Raw genomic sequence first — 26,408 nt, 5'->3', positions numbered from 1 at the left:
TTCAGTAGAAGCTGCTGGGAGTCCCAGCAGCTTCTACTGAAGCCAGTCCCTAACTCCGGGGACTTCCGGCCGAGGACTTCGGGTGGCAGTATACGCCGTGAAGTTGTTTGCGGCCTGCCAGTAAACCCAAAGCAGAAGCAGAAGAAGAAGAAGTGACGTCAGCGGCTTCACTTGCCTAATCCTCCCTCTGGGACTTATTCCGGTACGGCAAAGTACTTGGTGTGAAAGCGCCTATAGAGACCTTTTTTCCAGTATAATTGAACTCGATGATGCTATGCATGTAGTGTCACTTTCCAGGAACAAAGACCCGGTTACTAAAGATAATCCACAGACCTTGTTGTGAGCACTTTAATGTGTGTGAAATGTTTTCTTTCTACCGAACCACACCCACGAGCACTATTAAGAAAATAGTACCATCTTGCTCCATTATATCTGAGAGAAGGCAGACATCTCCTACACTTGGTAATTCACACCAGGACAGTCTAGATTGCTGAAAAGCACTACAGGGAAAAGGATTAGATTTGCTGTTTATTACAGTGAGATAAAACCGGAAATTAATAAATAAATGATTAAGAAATAGACAGATGGGAAACAAGACTTCCTTTGCTTACGGGCTAAGGGTATTATGAAGAGTGAATTCCACTTGTGTGTCTATATCATGGATTTATAATAGGAACGGTCTGTATACGATTAATATGAATCTAGTGGCCTTTGGCTGTAGCTTCAGACAAAAGAGAGTGGCATCTGTATTCCCATGTGACTAAATGAAATAAATAAACCGCCCAAAACATTAAAATATGATTTTTTTGTTGTATATATATATATAGAGGGATCAACATCCACAGATATAACTGGGGTTCATAAGACAGTTTAGCAATATACTTCCACAGTTAGGAGGTGTAATTATGGGGTTTCTCTTCTTATTTTAAAGCTCTAATCTAAACCACAGGAACAAAATACATATATGTGGTAATTACTACAACGCAACTGTTCTCTGTTTCTAACAGCTATAACAAAGGTCTGATGAAATAAATCTGTGCGACTGTGGAGACATACTTCCAACTATTGAACAGAACATATTTTGCTTTGCTGGCTGTTCTCTTGTGTAATTGGGCCTTCATCCTGTGGGTACGCCACCAGCTCAGCCTTCACAACCATCTGAGCAGTTCAACACGCAGAGCAGTGGAGGGATGGAGGAAAGCAAAAATGACAAGGACAAAGACATGAGAGAGGATGATGACAGTGGGATAATGCAGACCAGAGCCAAGAGGGGGAGGACAATGAACAGGAGACGATGAGGGGAAGGGTCATGGATTGAGAAAAAAATGGAAAATAAATGTGAGAAACAGACAATAAAGTGAAGCATGACATTAATGTGCACCAACAGAAAGTGAAGACAAGAATATTAAGACATATCTTCCATCTAATATCTAACAGAACATCCAACTTTAATTTGCCTATTTATCTACTTCCCAAAAAAAGTTATGCCTTGTGTATCCTGGATCATTAAAACAGTGGACTAGGGAAGTCTAAAGTGATCTAATGTAATGCTATATGTGTACCTCTGGATGCTTAAGCCACTACATCCCTTTCTTATGACCAATGTGCAGTGAGTTGAACTATTTTATAAATATATTCACACCTAGTAAAGAATTTTGAAGCTATATGTGGCAGCAGTTGAATCTGAGGCAGGCTGCGTGACCGTTAAGAGCAGAGCACACGGCTGAACGCAGGCCCTGGTTGGCTGTCTGATTAACGAGCTGCCGAAGCCTGGTGTCGGAGCCTTGAGTGATCCCGGCCTCGCTATCTGATCCACCGACAGAGGAGCATGACGGAGGGGCTGCTCGGCAGATACAATACTGTCGGGGTGCTGACCCTCGTGTTCAGCTCTCTGAAGCTGACAGCTGATAATGAGGCTTCGCTCGCCCCGCAGCTACACCAAGAGCCTCAGATCTATATTCACTTCCGAACGTCTTCAGCTTTTAGGTGTATGGAGAGTGCTTTTTTAGATGGAAAATGTACCAAACTGAAAGAAATGGATATATTTCTCTATTAGTCAATAAACAAAATGTTGGTCTGCAACTTAAACTAATATTTCTGCTTTTCTCTGTTTTCAATTTTAAACGTGTTTTGGACTGATGCTCAGGCGTAGCTTTTGAAGAATGTCTTGTTATTCAGTCCAAAAGACTGAGATATTCAGTTTAATATGATATTAAATGTAGAAAAGCAGGGAATCATCACATTTGAGAGGCTAAGAAACTGAAATAATGCTAAATCAATTATTTAAATAGTTGCTGGTTCTTTTTCTGCTGACGGAATAATCAAAGCAGCTCAAAAAGCAATAAGGTCTCAGAACATGAACGTTTTGATCATATGTTTTTTAGAGTCCATTAGTCACCTGGGCTGGCTGCTAAAAAGTACACTTAGTATGACCATGCATCAGAAGTTGAAACATATCATTTTGGAACTAAAATCACTTCACAATGTTGACTTTTTCACGTTTCTGTCAACTAGCCTTTTTTCCGCGTAGACCAACGATTAGCCTGGATTAAAGCACTTTGCTTTATTGACAGAGCTATCAAGGGAGGGGAGGAAGAAGAAAGTAGACGGACAGCTCCATTAGTCGACAGTCATTTTCAGTTAGTCAGCGGCCGTGTTGGTGATGGGAGAGGGGCTTGAGAATTTGGCCAGTGTTTCCCTTACATGCTCTCCCTTCTCTGGGGGTCCTGACCTCTCTGTAGCCCCCAGGCTCATCAACCACTGCCCAGCCAGTGTGGCTCCAAGCGGTCATATCAGAGGCAGGATTAATGCTTCTGGGGGAGGTGACCTTGTAAATCCTACAGCTGCCACCACTGGGCACCTTGGTCTGGATGGCAAGCTGAGACCCCATTTCAGCCCAAAACGGTGGGAGATAAACCAAATAAATCAGACAACCAATCCTAACCTCCTCACCCCTACGACGGACTACCTTTAACCTCTGACTTCACGCGTTAATGTGGTCAACGTGGGTCTATTTGCAGATGGCCAGTGTCAGTGGCAGGTAGACTATCACAGGAGGCAGACGTAACAAACTCGTGTTTACACAACAAAAGGTCCTTTACAGTGTGTGGCGACCTCCACTGACCTAACACACTCACTGTGACCTCCCTTAACTTCAGGGAGCACTGCACGTAATATTAGGAGAGAGGAAGCGGGTAAATATCACCGGATACTTTCATTCTTTTACCAATCGGTTTTACATTTGAGAACTTTTCTGTAGGAAATGTGTCCCTAAAACCAGCTCTCCTGTTGCTGTTTTCACAAAGGTTCTGACATTTATTAATTATTTTCTGTAGTATAGAATTTAGATTACAGTAATATTTGTTAATTTATAGTATTCTCTAAGAATTGTATTAAATATTTTACACAGCATCGTGGTCTAATAGAAGCAATACACCTTCATTGACTCTTAAACACTTAAAGAGTAATGGCATCCCATGCATCTATTTTATGTTATTTTTTAACCACTATTAGCGCTACTAAACATGTCGCATTCACTCATTAGTTCATCCATTTTAGAGATATCTAAGTTTAATTATTTTCGAAGTTCGGTTTTAAAACCTTCATCAGGCTTGTATCCTGACATTCTTGACTTAATTACCTCGTGTTTTCTTATTAATTAGTGTGCACACGGCACTTTAGTTGTGAATAACCTGCTTAATTTACAAGGACAATGGGATTGATCATTATAAGGACACTGGTACAAACAAATCTAATGTTTAAGAACTTCATCTGACATAATATTTCTTATGACCTTCTCAAGTAACTTAGCAAAATATTGGTAAATGAAGCACTTTGAACAGCGGCTGGTTCCAAACAAAGTGTCCATTTCTATCTTGTTCGGAACAAATACACAATTTAAAGTATGAACGCTGCCTGGAGCTTTTGGTGACATTTGAGGAGTGACCTTGATGCCATTATGGCTCACCTGGGACTGCTCAATTTCTGCTTTGTTTAGCTTTACACCAAGAATCTCAGCAGCCACTCTCTGGAAACAAAGGAACACCTAGCAGGAGAGATAACAAACAAATAGGACCCGTTAGGTGTAATCAAAGTCACTCTGTACTTTAAATAGTGACTTATTGAATCAGCTGGTACTTACTGAATCCCCTGTCTTGGCAGATACGAACTGACTGATGAGGCTGTTCTCTTGGCAGAAACGCTGGTGTTTGTCAGCCTTCACTGTCCTCATGTGCTCCAGGTCGACTGTGGACGAAACACAGCGTGACACGTGAGAAAACGTTACAAGATAGACAGATTTATGCGGTGGTTATACAGCACTCTTGCAGGGTTAACTGTCACGTATCTGAACATAAACAAAAAATATAACTGTTTACACTTGAGTTAAGATGGAAGGGGATCTGCCTAGTGTTAACGAATAGGCACGTATAACAAAGCATAATTCAATTGTTATGTTGCTTTCAAACCCGGCTGCTAGTTTAATATTTGTATTTATGGAGGAGGTCATTTCAGGGAGTTTGAGAGTGGAAATGATCGTCTCTCTAGCCTCGAGCGTCCATTACCAAAAGCTGGATGTGACACATTCCTCGGTGTAAGCTTCGTACAGTTGAACCCCGAAGCCATGAACCTCTATTTGACCCGAAACAGACAAACCAGCCCAGCTGTGGAGAAATGCTTAAGACACAATACGTTGATGACCAAAGTCTTCAGGCTACTCTCACAGTGAGAGCGTGGATGGAGAAATCAGACTGACTTATGGGTGCGTCCTCCTTTAAGGTTGGCAAACAGGCCCTAGAACTGGGACTGTCACCTTCATGCTGATTTACCGTGAGCTCACAATGACACGCCTTCCTCTTTAGCCATTGTGATGTGCATTCGACTCCTGTGCAGTGATACCGGGCGCTTTGCTTCTCTCCTTCCTCACTATGGGGTCATGCTGGGGTCGATGAGGAAGGTCACCTGGGGGTCTTGCAGCTGAAAGCAGTAGCTTGGCTCTTTATTTCTGGCTTTGTGCGGAAAGGCTGCCACGCCCGGTATCTGGTTTGTACGTGTCTATGGTAGCTGGAGGAGGTCAGGCTACTGTACGGTGTAGCGTTTCTCTCGTCCCCCCGAGTTTTATTCTTTGTGTGAGGTTTCATTGAAGTTGTCGAGGATTTACCCCGTTCTCATGCCCCTGTGTGTGTGTGTGTGTGTGTGTGTGTGTGTGTGTGTGTGTGTGTGTCGTCGTGTGTCGTGTACGTGTGTGTGTGTGTTGTGTGTGTGTGTGTGTGTGTGTGTGTGTGTGTGTGTGTGTGTGTGTGTGTGTGTGTGTGTGTGTGTGTGTGTGTGTGTGTGTGTGTGTGTGTGTGTGTGTGTGGGAGGGAGGGATAGAACCAGAAGCAGAGCAAGAGAGAGACAGATACATACAATTGTAAACAGTGAACTAATCCTGAATTATTAATAACTCAGTAAGTCATATGACCCAGAAAAGTTAAAGGCCAATCCACAACGACCACAAAAAATACATTTGGAAAGAATCATTTTAGACTCAAACGAATATTACCATCATCATGTCGTCATAAGTGACATATAAACACAAACCTTTCTGGGCAGGGTTAGACACTTTTACCACTACTCAGTGTCCAGGGCAGACTGTCATGTCTCGGCCTGTACATAAACAGAGCTGTCTCATAGGCGTCAGCAGGTTATTAATTCCAGTCATTAACAGTGGAGGTACCCAGCATGCTACTAGAAGTAAACACTGCTAATCCTTTGGATCCTGCACACTTGGGAAAGGTTATCAATCATGTGTGACAGTCAGATTAGCCAACATTAACATGGTGGCTCAGGGGCTGAGGAAGGCACGTTACTGTTAGTCAAAAAGGTGTAGTGAGGTTTCTGATTCCTGCCTGTGGGAATGTGCACCAAGGGGAGGGGAAATGAAGAAGTAGGCAAGAAAAAAGGGAATAACTTCAACAGAACTAGAAGAGGCCTTATTTCTTAAGTACATCGCAGGTGGAAAACCTTTAGAAGTTAATAATATCAATGTCATTTTTTTGCGATGTATAGCATTTGAAGCATTAATGATTTTTAGGTGTTGCAATGTATTCGCTAAAAGGCATTTGACATTGAGGTCAGTGTCAATTGAAGTGTAAACTATGAGTGCATTTGAGTTTCAGTTCAATAAGTTCAGTTAAAGTTGCACCAAAGATAGTTTAAGTGTGTGCTGTGTAAATAATTGTCATTTGTTATGTAAGCAGTGACAACAGTGGGGATATGAGTTGAAGTATTCAAACTGTTAGTTGAAAAGTATGAAATGAAGTGCGAGCTGATGTGTAGCAGCTGCAGATTTGAGTCTCTGGGCATGTTGTCATTGAATTGTAGATGTTCAGCTTTCTATTTTAAGAACTCAGGGAAAATTTCAAGATCAGATGATACAGAGAAATCTACAAAATGTCCCCGATATGCATAAAATACCAGACCTATTTTTGTTATTCGTTGAGTCCATGATTTGTGAACAACTTCTCCTTTTATGTTCAAACTAATACTTAAGGTGGACCCATGTTCTCACGCAAAAGATGTTTCCGCCTTTGTCTTTGTAAACTGAAGACTAATCCCACAATTTTAGTCTTTTGCTCAATTTTTCTCCCTAATGTACCCATTTCTACTTATCAGGTCAAGACAATCTTCCTCCGATGATCTGGTTTCCCTCTGTTTCTGTCAAACTGTACATCAGCTTAACAACCCAGAGGAAGTGACTGCAAACACGAAATAAACTGTTTAGTCCTCCGAGCACATAGAGATAGTGGAGAGGATCATCACTCCCCAAGAGCGATGGCCCTCCCTCGCTCTGGTCACCGTCGGTGTTTATTTAAAAGGTCTGCCTGTCATTGCGGTGAATTACAAGACAACAGTTGGAGATTAATATCTGGCGGACAAATTGGGCTTTTACCGTAAATATCTGATTTGTTATTGTGGTGATCCATTACATTGAAGGAAACACAACCAAATGAGAGCAAACTATGAAGGCTCCTCTCCACATGTTAGTGTCTGTGGGGATGTCAGCTGAGCTCCTTCATGGAAAGACTCTGCTCAGTGGCAGACCTGATTATCCTGACAGCACACAGACTTGGAATTAGTAATAAGGTTTTATTTTTGGTTTGATGGATCCGGCCAGAAAATGCTCTCAAACCAACGCTGTTGCGATATCACCTTCCCTTAAATAATAGAAACATCTGCGAAAACTGACTTTGAAATAACTGAAGAAGCATTGTTACTTAAGCTTAGTCCTCTGGTATTTGGAAAACAAACCTTGTCAAGAGATGTCTGCCAGAAATCTATAAAAAAAACGTCTATAAATACTGTCTTATTCCTTTCCCAGTAAGTCATGAAAGCCAAACTTCAACCCAGTGAATAACATTACATGAATCCCTCGTGAAAAAGATGTCTACCTATTGTAAAAAATAAATATGTTGCTCTCTTTTAACGAAAAAGGTTGGTAAAGCAGCTGTTATTACTAAAAGCCTTTTGAAACACTCCCGACCTGTGTCATTAATTTAGCTAAACTGCCACTGGGGCAGCAGGTGATAATTGCTGGATAATGCTGATATAGGCCACCTTAACTTCATGTTGTTGTTTTTTTTAAATACAACTTTTAATTTGAAGATTTGAGCTATTTCTACAAAACATCCACACTCTTGCTTTAAATGGGAAAATTCACACCAGAACCAAAGTCAACTGGCACATACTTTGCATTTCCAGACACTCTATTGTTATTCTCATTGACACATTAAGAGGGCCAAATGTGGACGATGTGAGAATTCAGGGGTGACTATTTCTTTTACAGTTCACCAACACATGTTGCCAAGGCAAAACAATACGCTAATAGCTCTACGTTGGCCAACCAGCCTGGAAACCCAACACCGCACTGTGTGATCCTCAGTGGGCTTTTTAAAAACCATGCTGTGATAACAGAGACACCTACTTACTGTTCTGCCGAGTCGGCTGCTGGGGACCAATTGGAGCAGTTTACCCAGCGCGCAACAGCCAGAGAATAAGCTTGACATAACACAGTTAATTGCCGGCAGCCTCGTTTTAAACTAAACAGCAGTGGGTGCAGAGGGGAGTTTGAGGGCTGAGGGTGGAATGTGTGAACTACATGTGTGTCTATGTGTTTGTGTGTGGCGGTGGGTGTGTGTGTTGTCAGAAACGTGGGGCTCTGAGGGGTCATATCACATTAAGTGAAAGTTACAGGGTTGAGCCTAATCAACCCCAGGGGAGAACCTATCACTTCCAACATTACCTCACACTATGTCTTTAAGACCCTGTTAAGAGGGTTTGCCTCAGTTTCCCCTCAATGACGACCATGAAACAATTCAGACTGTTTAGTGAGGGCAAGGATTACTGATAATGAATTGACTTACAACTGTCTGAACACATTTTTCACTTGGCAAGTATCAATACATCCCAAAGATGTTTCCGCAGTCCTGACATTCAATGAAATCTGGAATATTACCTTTTTCTTTCAGATTTTGGGCCGCTTTGGTTATATGGAGATTCATGTTTATGCCTCAGACTCCTCTGCATCCACATACACCTCTGCACAGAAGTATTTTTGTGTTGCAGCCATTGCAACACACAAAGACATGACTAAAAATCTCTGTGAACAGCCGGGGGGGGAAATGAAATAAATAGGACCAGAGCAACACATTCTAATCAGCTCTAGGGGTTGCAGAGTGAAGATAGCCTTAAAGTGCTTATACGTCTCACTTTATTTTACATAAATGCTTCAGCAAAATGTCTTAAACATTAATTGGATCACAAGCCATAATCTGCACAAGCCATAATCTATACTCTAATGTATGGACCTTCATGTTTTTTCTGCAACAGTAATATAGTAGTCTACAAATTCAATTCAAATTGAGGAGTTTGATATCTCTGGCTTATGACTACTCTATGCTGATTTTAGTCTTCGTACTGTAAATGCATTGCCTGGCTGTGCTCTGTTTTATGCTTCCTTGGTCAACTCTGTCTTACAAGAGAAACCAAGTGGGAAATGATTCATTATTAGACTTTCACAATCTATCATAAATTGATATTAAACTGCAGGAGGTTGAAAAAGCAGCTGAAACATTTCTCCTCAATATTTTATAGTTTCAGTGGTTAGTTTAATTGCATGTGACATTTTATTTACTTTTAAATGTTCTGCTACAAGATATGGGGAAACATTTACTACCTTAAAAGTCAGTAGAAATTATAATGAATCATTCTGGGGGTTGTCTGATTGAATAAGACATTGATTTAACTTTCACAACACCAGTGGCTAATAAAAAAAATGACTAGTAGAATTTATGTGAAGCATTTAAATGATTGGGTCCAACTGGTTTACATGACTTGGTGAGAGCTCGTAAAAAGTATTTTGAAATATGAAGGGCGGGATAGGTCGGTACGGGTATTATAAATATGGACACCATAATGTAAGTGTAAACAATATTAATTATCCTCCTTCAAAAAAGTGCTGGCGACAGTATTATACAGAATCGTCCCCGAAATAGTTTTGTATTAGATCTGAACAGTGCGTTTTTTTTACAGTAGTTTCAGAGGGAATGGAACATCTAAATAGAAATACCTTTTATATAACTGTTATTTAAAACTGAAAGTCTTAATTATTTTTGTATTCAATAATAATTTCTGCATTAGTACAATTGCATAATATGTCATCAATGTGTGGCCCATTCTATACTGACTTTGGACATTGTATAACTAGATTTGTGAGTATATAACTTGTGGTGGAATAATTAGGGATAATTATCAGTGTATTAGAACTTGAAGGAAAGCTAATAATATTATCATGACTTTTTCTGAGTGAGGACAGACAGATGAAGTGCTGTTAGTAGCCCGGTGTTGTGGAGGTGAGCGGGGCCCGTGCAGGAGCCCTGTGGGACTCCTGACAGAGACAGAGCGCTCTTTGTGCCGCGGTGCCCCTGCCCCGGTGGCCTGAAACGGGCCGGGACCGTCGGGGGACTCGCTTTCCACTAGGTCAGAAGTGTTCTGTCGACAGCTCATTGATCACAGCTCATCTTGTCATTTGATCGCTCTTCATGAAACGATGTGCAGACACATACACACGTATTCACGCTTTTAAACATAATCAGATACTCCGCGGCGGCTTGTAAAACAATGTGCTCTTCCTCTCCGGTCAGGGAATGTAAAACAGAGAGTGTCCAGCGGTAGCTCTGCAGAGAGCTGGAGTACCGGCCTGTCACTGCTTCAGTAAAACATGGCCTCGCAGCCTGGGTTAACGGGCTCCCAGGACTCATGAAAAGTGAACAAAAGGCCCAACTCTGAGCCGACCGCACAAGACGCTGCCCTTGGTTTCACTGGCCATGTCCTCCGAGCTCTCCTGTTGCTGTTAAACTAAGTGGACTTTTATGGCCGAGCTGTAATACATGCCTCTGTGAGCCGGCAGCGTAACTATGAGCTATAATAATTATACGGAGCACATGGGAGCCTTCGTAATCCTATGCATCGTATCACTATAGGTCTATTCATAATTATAAATTCTTCCTACGAGCAATGATGCGTTGGACCGGCCTGCATATTTAACATCAAGCCGCAGCAGTGAACTGTAACATGGGGAGTGAGTTCTGCTCATGACTGCCTGAGCAAACAAGTTAAAAACCTGAAGCAGGAGAAGTATGCAAAGACAGTGATGTAATAGTTCACACCACAAACAAGTAGATTCAGCAAAAAAGGAGGGAAAAAATATGTTGATATTTCCCATATATTTAAAATAAATGCCTTTGGATCCAGATCAATCAGTTATTTACCCAACCCCTTGTCAGCAAGGCCCCTTCCAGGAATTCCTCCATATCAATGTTGTGAAGCAGAGAAATAAAGTGAAGCCTGAGCGTGATGAGGGTTCCAGGCTGCACTCAGGTCAGGTGGCTAAGCTGTGCTGTGAAACTCAAATGGCCCATGACTTGCCACACAAGAAGGTATGCGAAGACTGATCATCTACTGCATGTGGAACAATATTTGCTTTATGGATGGCTAAAATGAATGAGGACTTTCCATGTTTCGACAGGCCAGAGAGTTAAGAGAGATGAGTGTAGGGACCAAAGCTGGGTCAGCTGTTGATACAATTAAATCTTAGCATTTAATATGGTACCAGATTGTGACTGTTGCATTGCTCTGTTTTTAAAGACCTCCTATCAGCCACCAAGCGGGTCTTAAACAAACCCTAGAAAGTATTTCTTGATCACTGCTGGACACATGTCATCGTCTGCAGCTGTGATTTGACACTGAGTTGTGAACTAAAGGGTAATTCAGCTGTAACTCTCCATTCATCCCTCCGTATCCTTTTAACCTGCATTTCTATTTCCCATCTTTTCCAGACTTGCAGAGAGATAGTGCGGTTACTGAGACAATTTGATACGCATGTCTGTTCTGACCCTTTACCTTTAACAAAATGTGAAGAGACAGGAAACACTGGATTTGGTGTAAACTGTAAACATTCCAGATCTTTACAGAACCATTCAAGACATGCCTAGGTCTTTATATTGTATATATAATGTTTTACAGTTTTAAACCTGTGGTCGCGCTACCCACAGTGCAAAACAGACACTGCTGACGTGTTCATCCCCTCTATCTGGGGAGGGTGCCGGGGTAAGAGCACTGGGCTTTTGTCCCACCACATGTCTATTGTGGCTAAACCTTTCCCTTGAGGGCAATTAGGACCTTTTAGTTTGTTGTAAGAGGACCTAAGTACGAGTGGGTTGAGCCAGGAAAAACATTTGAGCTAAACCAAAAACAGAAGCGCATTGAGCTCCTCTGCGCTCCTGGACTTCTGAGCATCTCTCTATTAAGAAATGTGCAGGCCTGCACTGAACAGACAGGAACTGTGGCAGCTTTACGGGGCAGGGAGGTGACGGGGGTGAGAGAGCTGGGGAGGGGGGGGGCTTCAACCGAGGCCTTGCCAAGATGGCAAACAACTCAAGACCAACAATATTGGTGGCAAGGACATGCTCCACAAAAAAACCAAGAGTAAGGGGAGATTCATGTTTCGTCTTAACTTTCACATGGCTGAATGGAAACTGGGGAGAGTGAAGTGCGAGGGGTAAAAGGTATGCAGTGAGATCTGCCGTAGCGTGCAGAAAGCAAACACGCATGTTGTTTAACACAACAGAGAGTCTGAGCCAATGAAAAGACATTACTGTAAGCAAAGGCAGCTACAGCAGAAGTGTTAGTCTACACACGTGAGAGATAAGAGCTAAGGGTAGGCCTAAGTATGTGATTGAAAGAGTTCATGTTTGCACAGGGATGTAAATGAGTGTGCATGGTTGAGAGATGACGCAAGATATGGACTTAGAGGAGGAAGAAAGGGCAAAAAGGAATAGAGCAGAAGAGAAAGGCAGGTAAGACGTAATTGAGTTTCCAAGTTCTCTTCATGCGGGGACCTTATCTTCCTGCAGAGGGGAACGTTTCCCATGGCAGGCCTGAGTGGATCAGCAGTGAACAGTGTTAGAACCTCTGAGCAAAAAGCCATGAGTGATGAGGAGGGGTTAAGAGAACTGAACCCATTTAAGTCACCCAAATAAGGGCTGTACAAGCCCATGATGGATGCTCTGGAGTTCCTGAGGGAGAGAGCGCTAGCAATGGGAAGGGTGATGGGTGAGGAGCGAGCAGGGGTCCTGCGATCCCCACTTAATAAAAACAAATTGGTTTGATAAACGACACAGGCTTAATGTCTAAAAATGAAATGTGTGCACTGATTTTCAAACTGTAATATAAGCCATTTTAAAAGGCTGACATGATATCACTGGTATGAGTTACACTGAACATTACAGACAAACATCTTAAAACCCACTTCTCTAAGTTGACTTTTCTATACTTTCTATATTAATATTGTATTCGTTCAAGGGTTGATTGTTTCTGTATGCTGTCTTTGTTAGTAAGTGCGTTGCGTTTGTATGAATTGTTCGAGCTTATCGTTTTTTATAATGCACTTTGTAACCCGTGTTAAAAAAGTTGCAATGATATAATAGTTTTTACTAAATTGTTTACAGAAAGATGCAAAATATGAATTAGGACTGCTAACAATACACCATGTTGTTTTCATATCAGACAATCTCTGGTCTTAAAGGCAAACAGTCACAGGCCGAATCCAGCTGTTGTTAAGCAAAGAGCAACAGAATTTATCGTTTGGAGCCCATTCAAAACTTACAGCACTTATAAGTCGACTAAAAATGAAACATTGGAGTAGATGACTTCCCTATAGGCCAACATATCTCTTGAGAAGATCCTGTGTTACACTGCGCTGTAATAAACAGTTATAGTATGTTTAGACAGACCAAGAGCTTAGCATTCTACCATTACTCGTGTGTTCCCAGAAAGTGTGTCGCTCTACCTAAGTGTATGCACCTCTGTGAGTGTCTGTGTACGTGTGTGTGCATGCAGTTGAATAAATAATTGTGTGCTTGCATGTGTGTGCCCTCAATAAAACATTTCATTGGCTTCCTCTCTGAATTGTTACAAGTGGTACCATTATTTAACACAAGGCTCTGGGCAGCATATGGGGTTGCAGCATACTGACGCTTAACAAGCACACTTAACCCCAACCGGCCATGCTAAGCCGAAGAAAGGGAAGGTTGTTCCCCAGAAGTGACATGGCACAGGAGGGCAGTCAGGCCAAGGTGAGGAGAGGAGGGGACAGCATCATTAATGAACCAGTCCATAGGCTCAATTACCGTACACTGGGTAAAGAAGACAGTGTTAAAACCAAACGGCAGGCACAGGGTAATTCAGGAAACTAGACGTATACAGTAGCACATGATCTCTTAATAAACCAAACAGGGTCACATTTGATTTGTAGCCCCCATGTTGACTTATCTTAGGACTTTTATTACATTGGCTGCATATCTATAACTCTTTCTGCTCTAACCAGCAACTAAATTAAGTACCACTACACAGAAGTGACTTCTACAGCCTGTGTTCACCTAAAGTTTATCTAAGTGAAAACACTAAAAATCTCCCCAAAGACGAGCCCTCACAGAGTCATAAATCTGTAGTGTTTTTAAAAGCCCCTTGTTATGTCTGTACGTCTATTTCTGTTGTCACAAACATGATGCCTTACTCAGTCCAACATCATGGGAACCATTCAAAAGTCATCTCAACTCCGCTCTCAAAAGAATGCTCTGTATTTATATGTTCAGCTTATTGTTTGTGTGTGCCAAGTATCCTTTTTGGAGAAAGAACAAAAATGCTACAATACTAAAAAAAAGGCAAGAGAAAAAACTACGATGGGGTGTGGAGACGAAAAGTAAAACAAAAATGTAGGTGTGGACACTTTTAGCTAGATAGCCAGACTAACTCTTCAAGCTCACTGAAAAGTCCATGGGAAGGTTCAGGGATTCATAAAGTCTCGCAAGGTAATTGATTGCTCCTAGCGGGGCAATCTGTGTGGGATTTTGTTTTTCTTTTTTTCAGTCTGTAGGAACAAAAAAAACACACATGGGCCGTTCTCAGCAATAGAGCCATTAGGGGGAGAGTGACTGTGGGAGTGTGGGGGTGAGGAGCCTGACAGCAGGATGAACACTACTTAAATATTACAGTACACACACTCATCCATACACCCAAAACCTAGCCTAAATACAGAGGCGCCCACCGTTAAAGCCGGGGCATTAGGAGATGCAACGGATGCGAGGACAAGAGAATCTTCTCGAGACAGGCGAATTAGACCGCGACCTTTGCTCCCCGCTGAGTAACATTAGCGAGAGCTTCCTGTGTGCAGGCACCACTCTGTTGACCGTTCATCATTGCCCGGGAAGGTGGACAGTCACCATTACACACACACACACTGACGCCTCACTTTACAATAACACGGCGGCAGCCATGACTCCACATCTGTCAAGGGGATGTTTAAAAAGAGTCATCATTATTACTCTTTATTCTGGAGGTGGGTGCAGGCTGATAGGAGGAGAGCCGTCTGGTTAACGTCCAGTTCCTCTCCTTAACCAACGACCTGGGACAGGAGCGCAGACTCAGGGGGGTACCAGACGGGTACTGACTGGGAGGGGGCGGGGCGGGGCGGGGACCACAGATAAGCGGTGCCCTAGGTCCGTTGGCCCGGGGATCTTAAATCATAGTCAGTCTCTCCCCTAAGTTCACAAACATCAGCATTCCCATCGCTCCAGAACCTGACTCGCTTATCACAGCGATCAGTTATCTGGTGCTCTAACAAACACGTCTGCTACCATCTCACACTCACTCCTCCACACACAAACACAGACACGCAGAATGAAAAATGTGTCAGGGTGAAATGAAGAGTGAAAAACTCTCTAATCATTTACATTTTTGCAAAAAATATAGCAAGTTCCAAACTCAGACAGACACACTTTTCTTTAAAGTTGACTGTAATTCTTCATCCCTGCTGAAAAAAAACAAGTCTTATTCTCACCTTTGTTCCCAATCAGGGAGACCACCGGCTGGATGTCATTTTCCTCGTTGGCCTTCTTCACCAAGCTGAACCAATCCTCCAGATTCTCAAAGCTCTGGTAGTTGGTGATATCGTAAACCAGGAGAACCCCCTGCATTGGAAAAACATAAAGAAACAACCTGTGAGTACAGACTGAGTACACATCATATTTGATTTTGATTTATATTGACTTGAGTATTACTAAGGGAGCAAGGGAACAGCAGATGGCACTGCTCCTCTACTGAGAGTCGGGGACACACTCACTCTCACACACCTCATCTGAGGGTCACTAGGATTATAATTCAGGTAAGACTCTGCGGGACGGTTTTTAAATGAAAGCTGTGTTCCCAGTTTTGTTAGCATTACATTCAGTCAAGAATTTAGTGCAGAATAAAGGTGAGGTTTGGTTATCTGCTATGTGATAATGAATGCACGCTGTCTGACTAAAGGCGTTCTCCTCCTCCCTCTGTAATCCTCTACACTGTAGGCACTGCAGAAACACGCATGCAACAACACCAGAGCCATGTTTGAGCAAACACACGGACACTTCAATGAATCAAAGAGTAAACACAGACACGAGAGCTGCTGGTGTAAATCAAGACAAATAATCAGGTAGTTGAACTTTCTGCTATCGCTGCTGAAATTGTTGCAATGTCTAAAAAGGGCTGGTAATTAAAAACCTGAGCCGCGGTAAATGTCTCCACTTTTACTGCATGATGCAACACGACTGAAGCGTTGTCTGTTGCTTTTTGTTCGTCAGACACGCACTGTCACAACACGCGAGGTTGGTGACGACAGCTCAGCCCTCTGACAATTACTGAAAGTCTTTCCGAAACAGCCATGATTGATTACAGGACGCACAGTGCTGAACAAAAGGTGTGAACGTTCCATACCGCGCTAACGAGGAAAGTGGCGTAATGTGATGGGCGACATTTTGCTTTTGAATGAGATAGACAGTAACGCACAAAATAAAATAACTCACCACATGATGATCCTGGCCGAAATAAATTCAGTTCACAATATAGTCAACATAATCATCCAGCTATTGTTACAACTCATTACACTTAAACAGACCTTGTATATTCTTAGGAAACAACTATTGCATGACAGATAGGACAACTATCTTAAATATGGTCAAAGGTCCCTGTCCATAAATAAAAAAATGTTAGAAGCGACATTGTTCTTTCATACAATAAATGTATTTTGTATTTGATATTTTTATAACGAGCTAGAATATTTTTTCAAGTCACTCGTGATGATATTTACAATAGTAATAATGTCATTTACCCCATAAGGGAAATTCTACACAACCAACTTATTGTGAGTTTTTTTTTTTACTCGATCGGCTATAAAATCCTATATTGTCCTTTCCTTAAAAGGAAGTGCTGCAGACATGGTTAATATACTGTACACTGCACAGTATTATTGCACAATTTAGAGCAAAAAAAACATGTCACTTTCACTATTTTAATGCCAAGTAGATTCATGGAATGGAAAAGAACCTCCAACTAATGTTTGTCTAGCTTCTATGGACAAACATGACAGAAGTGTGCTTGCAGCTGCTATATGGTGAAAAGTTTCCTGCCTGTGCCCGAATGTGAGGTCTAATGCTGAAGCACGGGTCTCAGATTCGACAAACTGCGTCCTTTAAGTAGTCCTCTTCAAACAAGAGACATCCTGGAGGTGACAGATAGCACTCGTCTGTAGCAACACGGCTACCTGATGTTGCTGACACGGGTACAAAATAGTACGCAATGACACAAATTACAGTGTTTGCAGAAAGCTCAGCTGTCATTCTTTGAAAACATATTACGTTTTCCATAGGAGAATCATTACATGAGAGTGAGGGATACATTTTAAGTATATTTTCCATAGACTCACAAATGAAATGACTAATATCGAAAACTGGGCAATACTTCGAACGATTTCAGTTTAAAAGTTCAATTCATTCTAATTTTGGAGTAGTTCAAGCATACTAGAAATGTTGTTTTTTGAAAATGCTTACTATAAACCTACCGTGTGCAGTATGATTAACATTTGTTTAGTCTGACACAAAACCTCAAACTAGGGCTGCTCGATTATTTGTGTCAATAATTGCTATCACGATTATTAAAAAACGATTATCCATTTACTTTGAAAACATCAATTTATTGGAGAAAACTTTTTTGAACAGTATGTTTTCAACAGTTGATTACCCTGAACTTTAAGTATAACTCAACTGAAAAACCAATTAAAAAAAAGAATTCATAAAAAGAAAAAATTGTTATATTTCGATTACGTTGTTTTCGTAATCGTTGCAAGCAATAATCGTAATTGCGATTAATTGAGCAGCCCTACCTCAAACTGTAAAAAAAAGTCAATGGAAATTAGCGATGCAGAGATTTTAAAAAGGTCTATTGGCCTGTTAAGCTCACTGAGAATCCAAAATGACAGTTTATTATGATTTGGCTGCAGAGGGAGGGAGTGGCTGTACTAATAAGCACGAACAGTCACCAATACAGGACGAATAGGGAATAAGAAATGTATTCTTCTTAAACCGTGATCCGAGCATTCTTCACAAAGAGCGTTCATTTTAGAGGAATCCGATTCTGAAGTTCAGAGAGCGTGCGTGTGTGCGTGTCATCTTACATGAGCTCCGTATACATATTTATCCAGCATTTTTCCTCCTATCGTTTGGCCTCCGATATCCCACACCTGCAGGGTCACGTTTAAGTTTCCTACAGGAGAAAAGACCAAACACTTAAAATATCAAAAAGACCTCATAATGCAATGACTAAATATTAAACCAGCTCTATAAAGAAGGTGTCAAAATCCCCAATGTCGTGTTTGAAAATGCTCTTTTCCAATAATGATTAAAAAGATTTAACAAAACAAGAAATAATGCTGCAATTTCTCAGTTTCCATTCATTTCTCGTACTTTGTATTCATTAACATGTTATTTGAACAAAGCTCGTAATCCTGAAGAAATGAAGAGTCAGCAGTTACTGGAATTGCGGCGAGCGATTTTCTATAATAAAAGTCCACATTGTTGATATACATAATGGAAACAATAAATCATCGATTAATATTTCATGCTAAGCGCTTTTGCCTGGCAGGTCACCCACACCTCACATCCAAGAATATCCAGCCCATAGATTGAGGGGGAGGAATAGGTGCGCTTACCCTCTAATTTAAACACGCTCAATACACAGGCAGAAAAAAGAGTGACTTCTTGTTAGCCTGGGAAGAGCTGTTTGCATTGTGCCATGTCCTGCCAGGTTAGGAAAGTGAAGAGAATGATGTGCTGTTAAGGAAAATAGCAATAATTAACACAAAACGAGAGGAAAAGGAGACTGTTGTCCCTACGCCTGTGGAAAGAGAAAAAAGGAGAGAGAGAGAGGAAGACGGGCACAAAAACCAAAACCAAATAAATATTTTCTTCCTCTGGAAAATGAAAGGAGTGGTTGAAAAAAAAAAAAAGATGTAAAAAAAAGAGGGTGGACCAGACAGCGGGGAGTTTATGTTGGTGTGATGGGGAGCTGTGGACACGGCTGGACGACTCACCCCTTCATGAGACCCCCTTTTTAAAGCGAAGGAAGGAAACGCTGAGGTTCACAGTCACTACATCTAGACTATACAGTGTCAATGTAAAGCTACATTGAGGAGTGCGATGCATAACGGCTCCTTGGTGTTTGTAGAGAGCCATCCCCACCCGTCCGTCCTCCAGGCCTGGACACTGGCTTTATTTATGTTTCGGAGATTCACGCTGACTCCACAGTGCTGACATTTTTCTGCTTATGCTTTGCACTTTTGGACTTAAATGTCATATTTATTTTTAAAGTGATTGTTTTTACTTTGTTTTCATTTATTTTTAAATGATCTCCCAGTCACAATGTGATTCAAAGTGTTTTTATTCAGTAAAAGTTGAGTTTTCGTGTCTCGATTACTGGACCAAATGTCCCTATTTCCAGAAACTGCAACTGTGGAACCAAGCGATGAACCTTAAAACTGATAACAAGGTTAATGGGTAAAAAAAACACATGTTGACAATGAATTGACCTCTTAATGTGACGTGAAATGGACACAGACAAAGCAGCGCCAGAGAGTTTGAGGATTTCTAAAGTAAACTTCACCTCAAGTCAATCCCCTTCACCGCCTGTACCTCACTGGTTTGGCAGAGACATCTGGAAGAGGTATTGTTATAAAAGCACACACAGAGGAGGCTGTTGTGTGCCAGTCGGCCTCACCTCACCTCTCCCCGCGTTGGAAAATGTACATTAAGTTTGACAAGCTGGGCCTTCATGGTGAGAGGGGCCAACCCTGGCTAAAGGCTACTCTCCCCCCTGCTGGAAAAGACCCTTACAGCCCCATAGAGACCCGGAGAGCCACACAACCTCTCCGATACAAGGCAGGGTGGGGGTCCTAACGAACGTTTGGGACCACCCAGCTCGCAGAGCCACCCTCCTCTTCATCAGCTCATCAACACCCAATTCCCCAGAAAATGGGCCATTTAACAACTCCGCTGTTGGACCCAGTGTTGTTGCTGCCCCGGTGATACGTGCGCTATATTTGAACAAAGGTTACAGTTCAGCACTGCCAGTAGAGCCCTTTCAGGAAAGAAACTGACTGGAAAGAGAAGTCAAACGATTAACAGCATTTGTTGGAGTTTGCATTAAGACGTTTGGGCCCGGTCTGTGCTTATGGTTGGCTCTTTTCATCCACCACAACATTTTTGGGGGTTTAGTTCTCCTAAGTCTCATAAGCTGAAACTGACACAAAATCAAAATACAATCCTTCAGCCAACTCACAAATCAGCATAACTTTTACTTTTAGCACTTAATTTGCCCTTGCTTAATGTTGTTTTATTAGTAATGAAAGAATGGAGGCACTTTGCAGATTTCTGCAGCTTAGGGCCTTGGCAGAGTTTTACAAAATGCCATTTCAAAATGCTGAAAATCCCCATTTCACATGGTAGGAAGTGAAAATTGAGTGCTTTCGTCTAAATATAGCATTAGTCAATAAACATTTATTTTACAGATCTAAGGGGGGCACAGAGTGTGGCTTTATTTCTGCGGGTTCAACATAAACAAATAGGAACATGAATGTTTTATGTGGTGCAGGACAAAGATGGGTTGAACTTGGGGATCAGTGATATGGATATAAAATGTTAATATATTTACTCTGTACGGTGCCACGGAATTATGAGCAAGGCTTGCCCTTTTGGACATAAGCTGTACATTGGCCTTGTGGAGTTTTTAAAAAAAAAAGGTGTGCTGTTTGCTCTGGAGAGAAGAGCTTTCAGAGCCAATAAGCCTGAGAAGTGGCAGACACTCTACAATGAGGAGCTACCAGAAAAGACACATTCAAGAGTTAACCTGAAGAACAAACTCTGCCTTGAAATGGTCGGACAAGAAAATATGTACAGCGCCAGAAAATATGAGAAATTAAAATATGACAGAAAGTGATGTTGGAACAACAGGCCTCTTTGTCCGACTTTGAATTAATATTCTGGACTGGTACTTTCTGACTTTGTAAAGTACACACAAACATCGAAAACCTTGACATAATGTATATTTTACAGTATTACAAACCAAAACATTAAAGTCCGTCTGTCTAAGTAGATACTTACCAAGGACATAAATCCTCAGTATTTTATTGAATGAACAAGTCTGCCACTACGTGCTCGTGCAACACGCGTGTCTGTGCTGAGTCTGCGAACAGGCGAGCGCTCCCAACAGATTATGAAGGTGTCTCACCTGGAAGGCTTATTCTTTTCAGAAAGAAATCCAGGCCGATGGTTTGTTTGTACTGCTTCCCAAAAGCCTCCTGTGCAAACCTGGTGGCGAGTGATGTCTGAAACAGAGAGACAAAGTGAGAGACATGGTTAAAGTGCACCAATCTTAAATCCTCAGCGATCAACAGGAAAAGAATTAAGTCATTTACAGGAGTTAAGTGTTTTTAAAAGAAAAGACCTCAATCCAGTGCTTAGTATTTGGTTAACAAAAAGTATTCACACGTATACGCACAAAATAAAAACCAAAGCAAAATGGAAGCATAGCCTGCAGCAGATACTGCCTTCCAGAGAAAATATACAGTATATTAAAAGACTTCCTGAAAAAGTGATACTTTCGGTGGTGAGCAAAAGTACAAAAGCGTTGATAGAACTCAAACTGAGCTAACGCCAAAGAAAGCTTTTCACAATATTTCTAAAAATACAATTTATCACATGACAACACTTGTGTGCAGCCATAATTCGTATGCGTTGCAGACTTTAAGGATGACCTGTAGGACATTCATTTAATTATTACAAATCCATTCTGGGCACCTTCAAAACCGTTGTTATTGATTGAAAGGTACGCTGATGTAATTGTCTGCCTCCTCCCCCCCCGTCTCGCTCCCCAGCCACGGTTGTGACAGTGAAATCAACGTGAATTACAAAAACAGGTGCCGGGGTATGTCATGTCTACAGACTGCAGACCTAATAATTGCCACAAATTATAAAGCGTCCATCACTGTCACTGTTGTGTTTGAGGAGGGGGGGGAAAAAGCATGTTAGGGTCTCTCCTGAAATCCATGGGAATTCATAGCACAGGCTTGACATGCCAAGTTTAATTCATTTTGATGGATGAGGATAGGGAAAAAAATGAAGTGCTGAATGTCTATTAGCTATCTTTAGAGCAGTATGCTTACATAAACACAACAGAGAAGTGAAGCAATGGGATTCCCTGAGTGTTCATGTGGCAGCAAATGCATTTTAATGTGGTACTTGCCACTCACTGAGTGTTAGAGGATCTCAAACTAAATTCTTTCTTTCAATCCAGTAAACCTTCACTTGAGCCAATATCTTATCTACCTCCATTTAGGCAAAGGTAGTTTAAGTTTAGCCAAACAAAGTTTCAAATAAAACTTTAGGGCGGACACAGGCTAATTTATGAAGGAAAAACCTGTATCATGGTTTACCCATATCTTCTTCAAGTACATAATAGTATCTTTGGCTTCCTTAGGATACTTTGTCATTGTGGGGGTCAACTTTATTACTAAAGCTTTACGTTTATGCCAGCTTGGAATTAAACCTACGAAATGTTTAATGTTGGACTTTACCAGCAGCTTTTTTGCAGTTTTATCCATCTAATTCTTTTAAAAGTTCACTGACCTACAGACTTGATTTAATCTCAGCATTTCAAGCCTGTCACATGCTCAAGAGTGACTGAAAAATTAATAAAGGTGACTGGCGCAACAAGGAGAAAATCGGCCATTTAAGTAGCCCAAACGATCATTGGCAACACAGGAATAACAAGCTCGGACAGCAAAAATGTATTCCACATGCTCGCGTTGGCCTAGTGGGCCATTTGTCTTGGCATTCCAGTAGCTTGGCTCTCCTCCCTCAGCGTAGTCCTTTTTTTCCAACGTACAATTGGAACTAACCAGCAAATGTAAAAGCTGGCGTAATCCTGACACTCCAACAGAGAACAGCACAGGGTCACCAATGATACCAATGCCGGGAAATGGGGGAAGTTATACTGAAACAAGAAACTACGAGGGAAAAAAATATGGCATGCTGACCATTTCCATGTGATGCAACTCAAGATGCGGTGCATTTTTGCAACATTGCAATCAGCTTTCTCTAGATTGTCTACAGTGAAGACTGATATAAATGTTGGTATATTGCTGACAAGTTAGACTACACTTGCTCTGAAGCAGCATCCGTTAATGTACAGGACCTGCACCTAAAGAGCCTTTTTAAAGAGCAAATATTCAGAAAACTCAGTGACTTCTAACAAAATAGACCTGTGTGTAAGTTCCCCGCAGCACCTTACGAGCCTGGCTAAATGTGCAACTCCACATTTAAAAAACATCTTGCTCAGGTGGACAAGCCTTCCCACATCTCCCTATATTTCTGAATGGACAACTAACCACAAGCAAAAATACCACCGAAACTGCTGTCCAAGAAAAACTGATCCGATTGCAATTTGCTCAGCAAATTGACATTAATAAGGGGGGAAACGGCATTCAAGATGTCAGTCAGTGGTGCCTACTCAAAATGGGGGGCAGGGCTCCTGTTTTCTGCCCAAAACAGACAAGCAGGTAAGTCATTCAGACAGTGACGAGCTGACACCTGGCAGCAGTGTGAGGAGGGTTATTAATGTAGCGTATCTACTGGGAACTGAGTTGTGTGTGTTCTCTTCACCCCCCCCTCCCCCAAAAGAAAATGTCGACTCTCCAGAATGAGAACATTCATTTTTCTCATTGGGTCTCACTATTACTGCTACATTCATTTTCTTTCTCCCAAAGGAAGGAGAGATTAGTAACGAAAGGGGATGTGTAGTTGAAAGCACTTGACGTCCCTGCCTTACATTCACACTCATTCATTCGAGGATTTGAAATGCAGTGAAGAAGAACCATATAGCTAAATTGTCATGACAACCTCCTTGCTTTGCTGCAAATGATTGTTTGGTGTGAGTAGGAAAATATTGCACTGTTGTGGAGGTAACTTAGGTTTATTTAATCTACATCATTATCACACTCAGGATCCAGTCCAGTAGTTCTGAAAGGGAAGAGCAGTCATAAAGCCCGTGTAGATTTAGCAAAGAGAAAAAAAGCACTAAAGGCCTATATTTGTTCAAAGTTCAGACAGTCATAAAACTCAGTCTTCACACATGACACTTTGTTATTTTTAATCTATCAAATGAGAAAACAGAAACATTTCTCATATGGGCTGTCCAGACATAATTTTCTTAAATGGGGCCTCACTCTGGAGCCAAATGCATACAGGGGGTGCTTGGCCAGGAGAAAAGAGGTACACTGATGGAAAACAACCACCAGCTGCAAGAGCCAGGCTGAAAAACTGTCATACTCTGTATAACACTGCACAGTGCAGTGTTTTAGCCCAAGTGAATTGAGCAGTAGCTGCAGTCCCAAAGTGTTCTATAAATATGGGGACTGTGACAATTAATCATTCAGCTATATTTCCAATTTAAAACAATTAAAATATGCATTTTATTTGAATAGTCTAGGGAATGTTGTTATGTTTTCCTTCAAGCTTACCCTGTTGTAATTTCTCATACAACTTCAAAGCAGGCAATACATCAGTGGTGAATTAATTTGGGTTGACTTAAATCGGCCCCTTTTGATGAGAAAGTTTGAAAAGAATAACGAAACAACATCATATAATTTCTCCACCATGTAAGCCTATGTTCTTAGTTACTATAAACCACAGCTCCACCAGCACGTAGAGTACAACTACGTTCAATGGCAAATCCAAAGTGGATTAAGGACTGGGTAGACCTAATAGGTTTAGATCCAGAAAACGTGCCACATTTAAATCATTAATGCTATCTTAGAGGTGGGAGTATGTCCGTCAACACAGGTATAACAGGATTAGGAAACATTTATTTATACAGACTTCATCTTTACTTTATCATGCAGTCATTACCAATTGTGATTAATACTGAATAACTTTTCAGTCCAAAATGTAATTTGAGAAACCATATTCCCCCATCAATTTATTAAATGTCTTTAAAGGTCTTCTTTTGTCAGTCCTAAAGATGTTTAATTGAATATGAAATAAAACAGTGATTTAAGGAAATCTCCATATTTGAGAGGCTGAAATATCAAAGATGGCTATTTTTTACTGACCATTAACTGATCAAGTAGTTGACATATCATTTAAGCTCATAATTCAACCATCTCAAGCTCTGACTGAGATGAACCTTGCTGCTATCTTTCCCTGCCTGTCCCTAGAGCTATTAACAATTATTATAATTGTATACATAAGACTTCCAAGGGTAATAAGTAAAATGTAGGTAAATTAAATTGTGTGTTTTGTTTGTTTGCTAGTATCACAATTAATGTTTGTTGAACTGTTGATAGTGATAAACTTGGAGTAATAAAAGGGAACATGCACTATAATGCTGTATGTTACTATGGCCTATGCTTTTGAGTAATTAATGTCATACGGACAATTGTCTACAAAAGCTTGATATCCATGTTATATTGTTTTATGTGATGTTATGCTTCCTGCTGCAGTAATTGCACATTCGGGACGGTTGACTTGACATTAACTGATGTTGTCATCTAGTGATAGCTTTTGTCTAAGGAGTCATGGAGCATTTGAGCTAATATATTACATTTTGTTGATATTTTCGAGACAACGTACATGAGTTATATTAAGTGCGTATTGTGTTGTTGAACAACTGTTACATGAGATAAAGGTAAAAAGTCTCCCTGTGTCGTAAAGTGTAAGAAACAAACCAAGTGTTCGCTAATTATATCGAACTATATCGAACTGCCTGTAGCCTTGGATGTTGTTAGCATTAGCAAGCTAAGCTACATAGCGTCAGTCGCCATGGTGACTGGGAAGACTGCAGCGGTTGGATGAGCAACGTAAACAGAAGCCTGCTGTCGTCCAACAACAGACAATAAAACACAACTATCTTTGTTGAATTTAGACTGTATCTTTAGTTACTTTCATTATGTGTGCGTTGAATATGTCTGTGATGGTCTCACCTTCCCACAAGCACCGTCTCCAACCACTACAATTTTAAGCTGCCTGTCCTGGCTGTCCTCCTCCGAGTCCGACATGACGCTGAAATGTTCTCCGACTTTATCAGCGTGCAAAACAAAAAAGGAAAACACTAGAAGAATAAAAACACCGTCGCAGGTTGTCTGGATGTTGTTATGACACTAGTGTAATCACAAATGGATTAAACGATTGTTGAGTGGGCAAGCAGCAGACGCCATTTTGACTCTACTAACACAACACTGCTCCACTCGGCATGATCCACTCACACACGCAGTGTGCTTCCTCCACTGATTTTTGGTTAATCGGAGGGTAACGGCAACCGAAAAACAAACCGGAGGCCACTCTCAGTTTGTAAATATTTACAGTATTGCCATGAAGCCTTTTGCTTTGACTGTAAACGATCAGAACCGGAAACCCAAATTCACCAGCGGCGTGGTTGAGTCCTGTGTGACG

At 41.3% G+C, this 26,408-nt stretch overlaps 1 protein-coding gene across 2 annotated transcripts in view; it reads right to left on the bottom strand.

The window, feature by feature from the left end:
- The window catches only part of rab28 (RAB28, member RAS oncogene family), a 27,225-nt gene extending 817 nt beyond the window's left edge, over positions 1–26,408 (bottom strand). Inside the window, exons 1-7 of one of the 2 annotated variants that reach the window (XM_010784550.1) lie at positions 25,940–26,408; positions 21,190–21,286; positions 18,083–18,171; positions 15,437–15,566; positions 4,142–4,245; positions 3,968–4,045; positions 786–1,158 (exon numbers count right to left, since the gene is read on the bottom strand). In XM_010784550.1, coding sequence (XP_010782852.1) covers positions 1,063–1,158; positions 3,968–4,045; positions 4,142–4,245; positions 15,437–15,566; positions 18,083–18,171; positions 21,190–21,286; positions 25,940–26,014 — 669 coding nt within the window. In that variant the 5' untranslated portion in view covers positions 26,015–26,408 and the 3' untranslated portion in view covers positions 786–1,062. Of the gene's footprint in view, positions 1–785; positions 1,159–3,967; positions 4,046–4,141; positions 4,246–15,436; positions 15,567–18,082; positions 18,172–21,189; positions 21,287–25,939 lie in introns of those variants that run through there. The other variant, XM_010784549.1, reaches the window with a different exon arrangement.

Source organism: Notothenia coriiceps, unplaced genomic scaffold (genome assembly GCF_000735185.1).
Source record: "Notothenia coriiceps isolate Sejong01 unplaced genomic scaffold, NC01 NC01_scaffold00026422, whole genome shotgun sequence".
Classification (NCBI taxonomy): Eukaryota; Metazoa; Chordata; class Actinopteri; order Perciformes; family Nototheniidae; genus Notothenia; species Notothenia coriiceps.
This window is presented reverse-complemented; position numbering and strand designations above follow the sequence as displayed.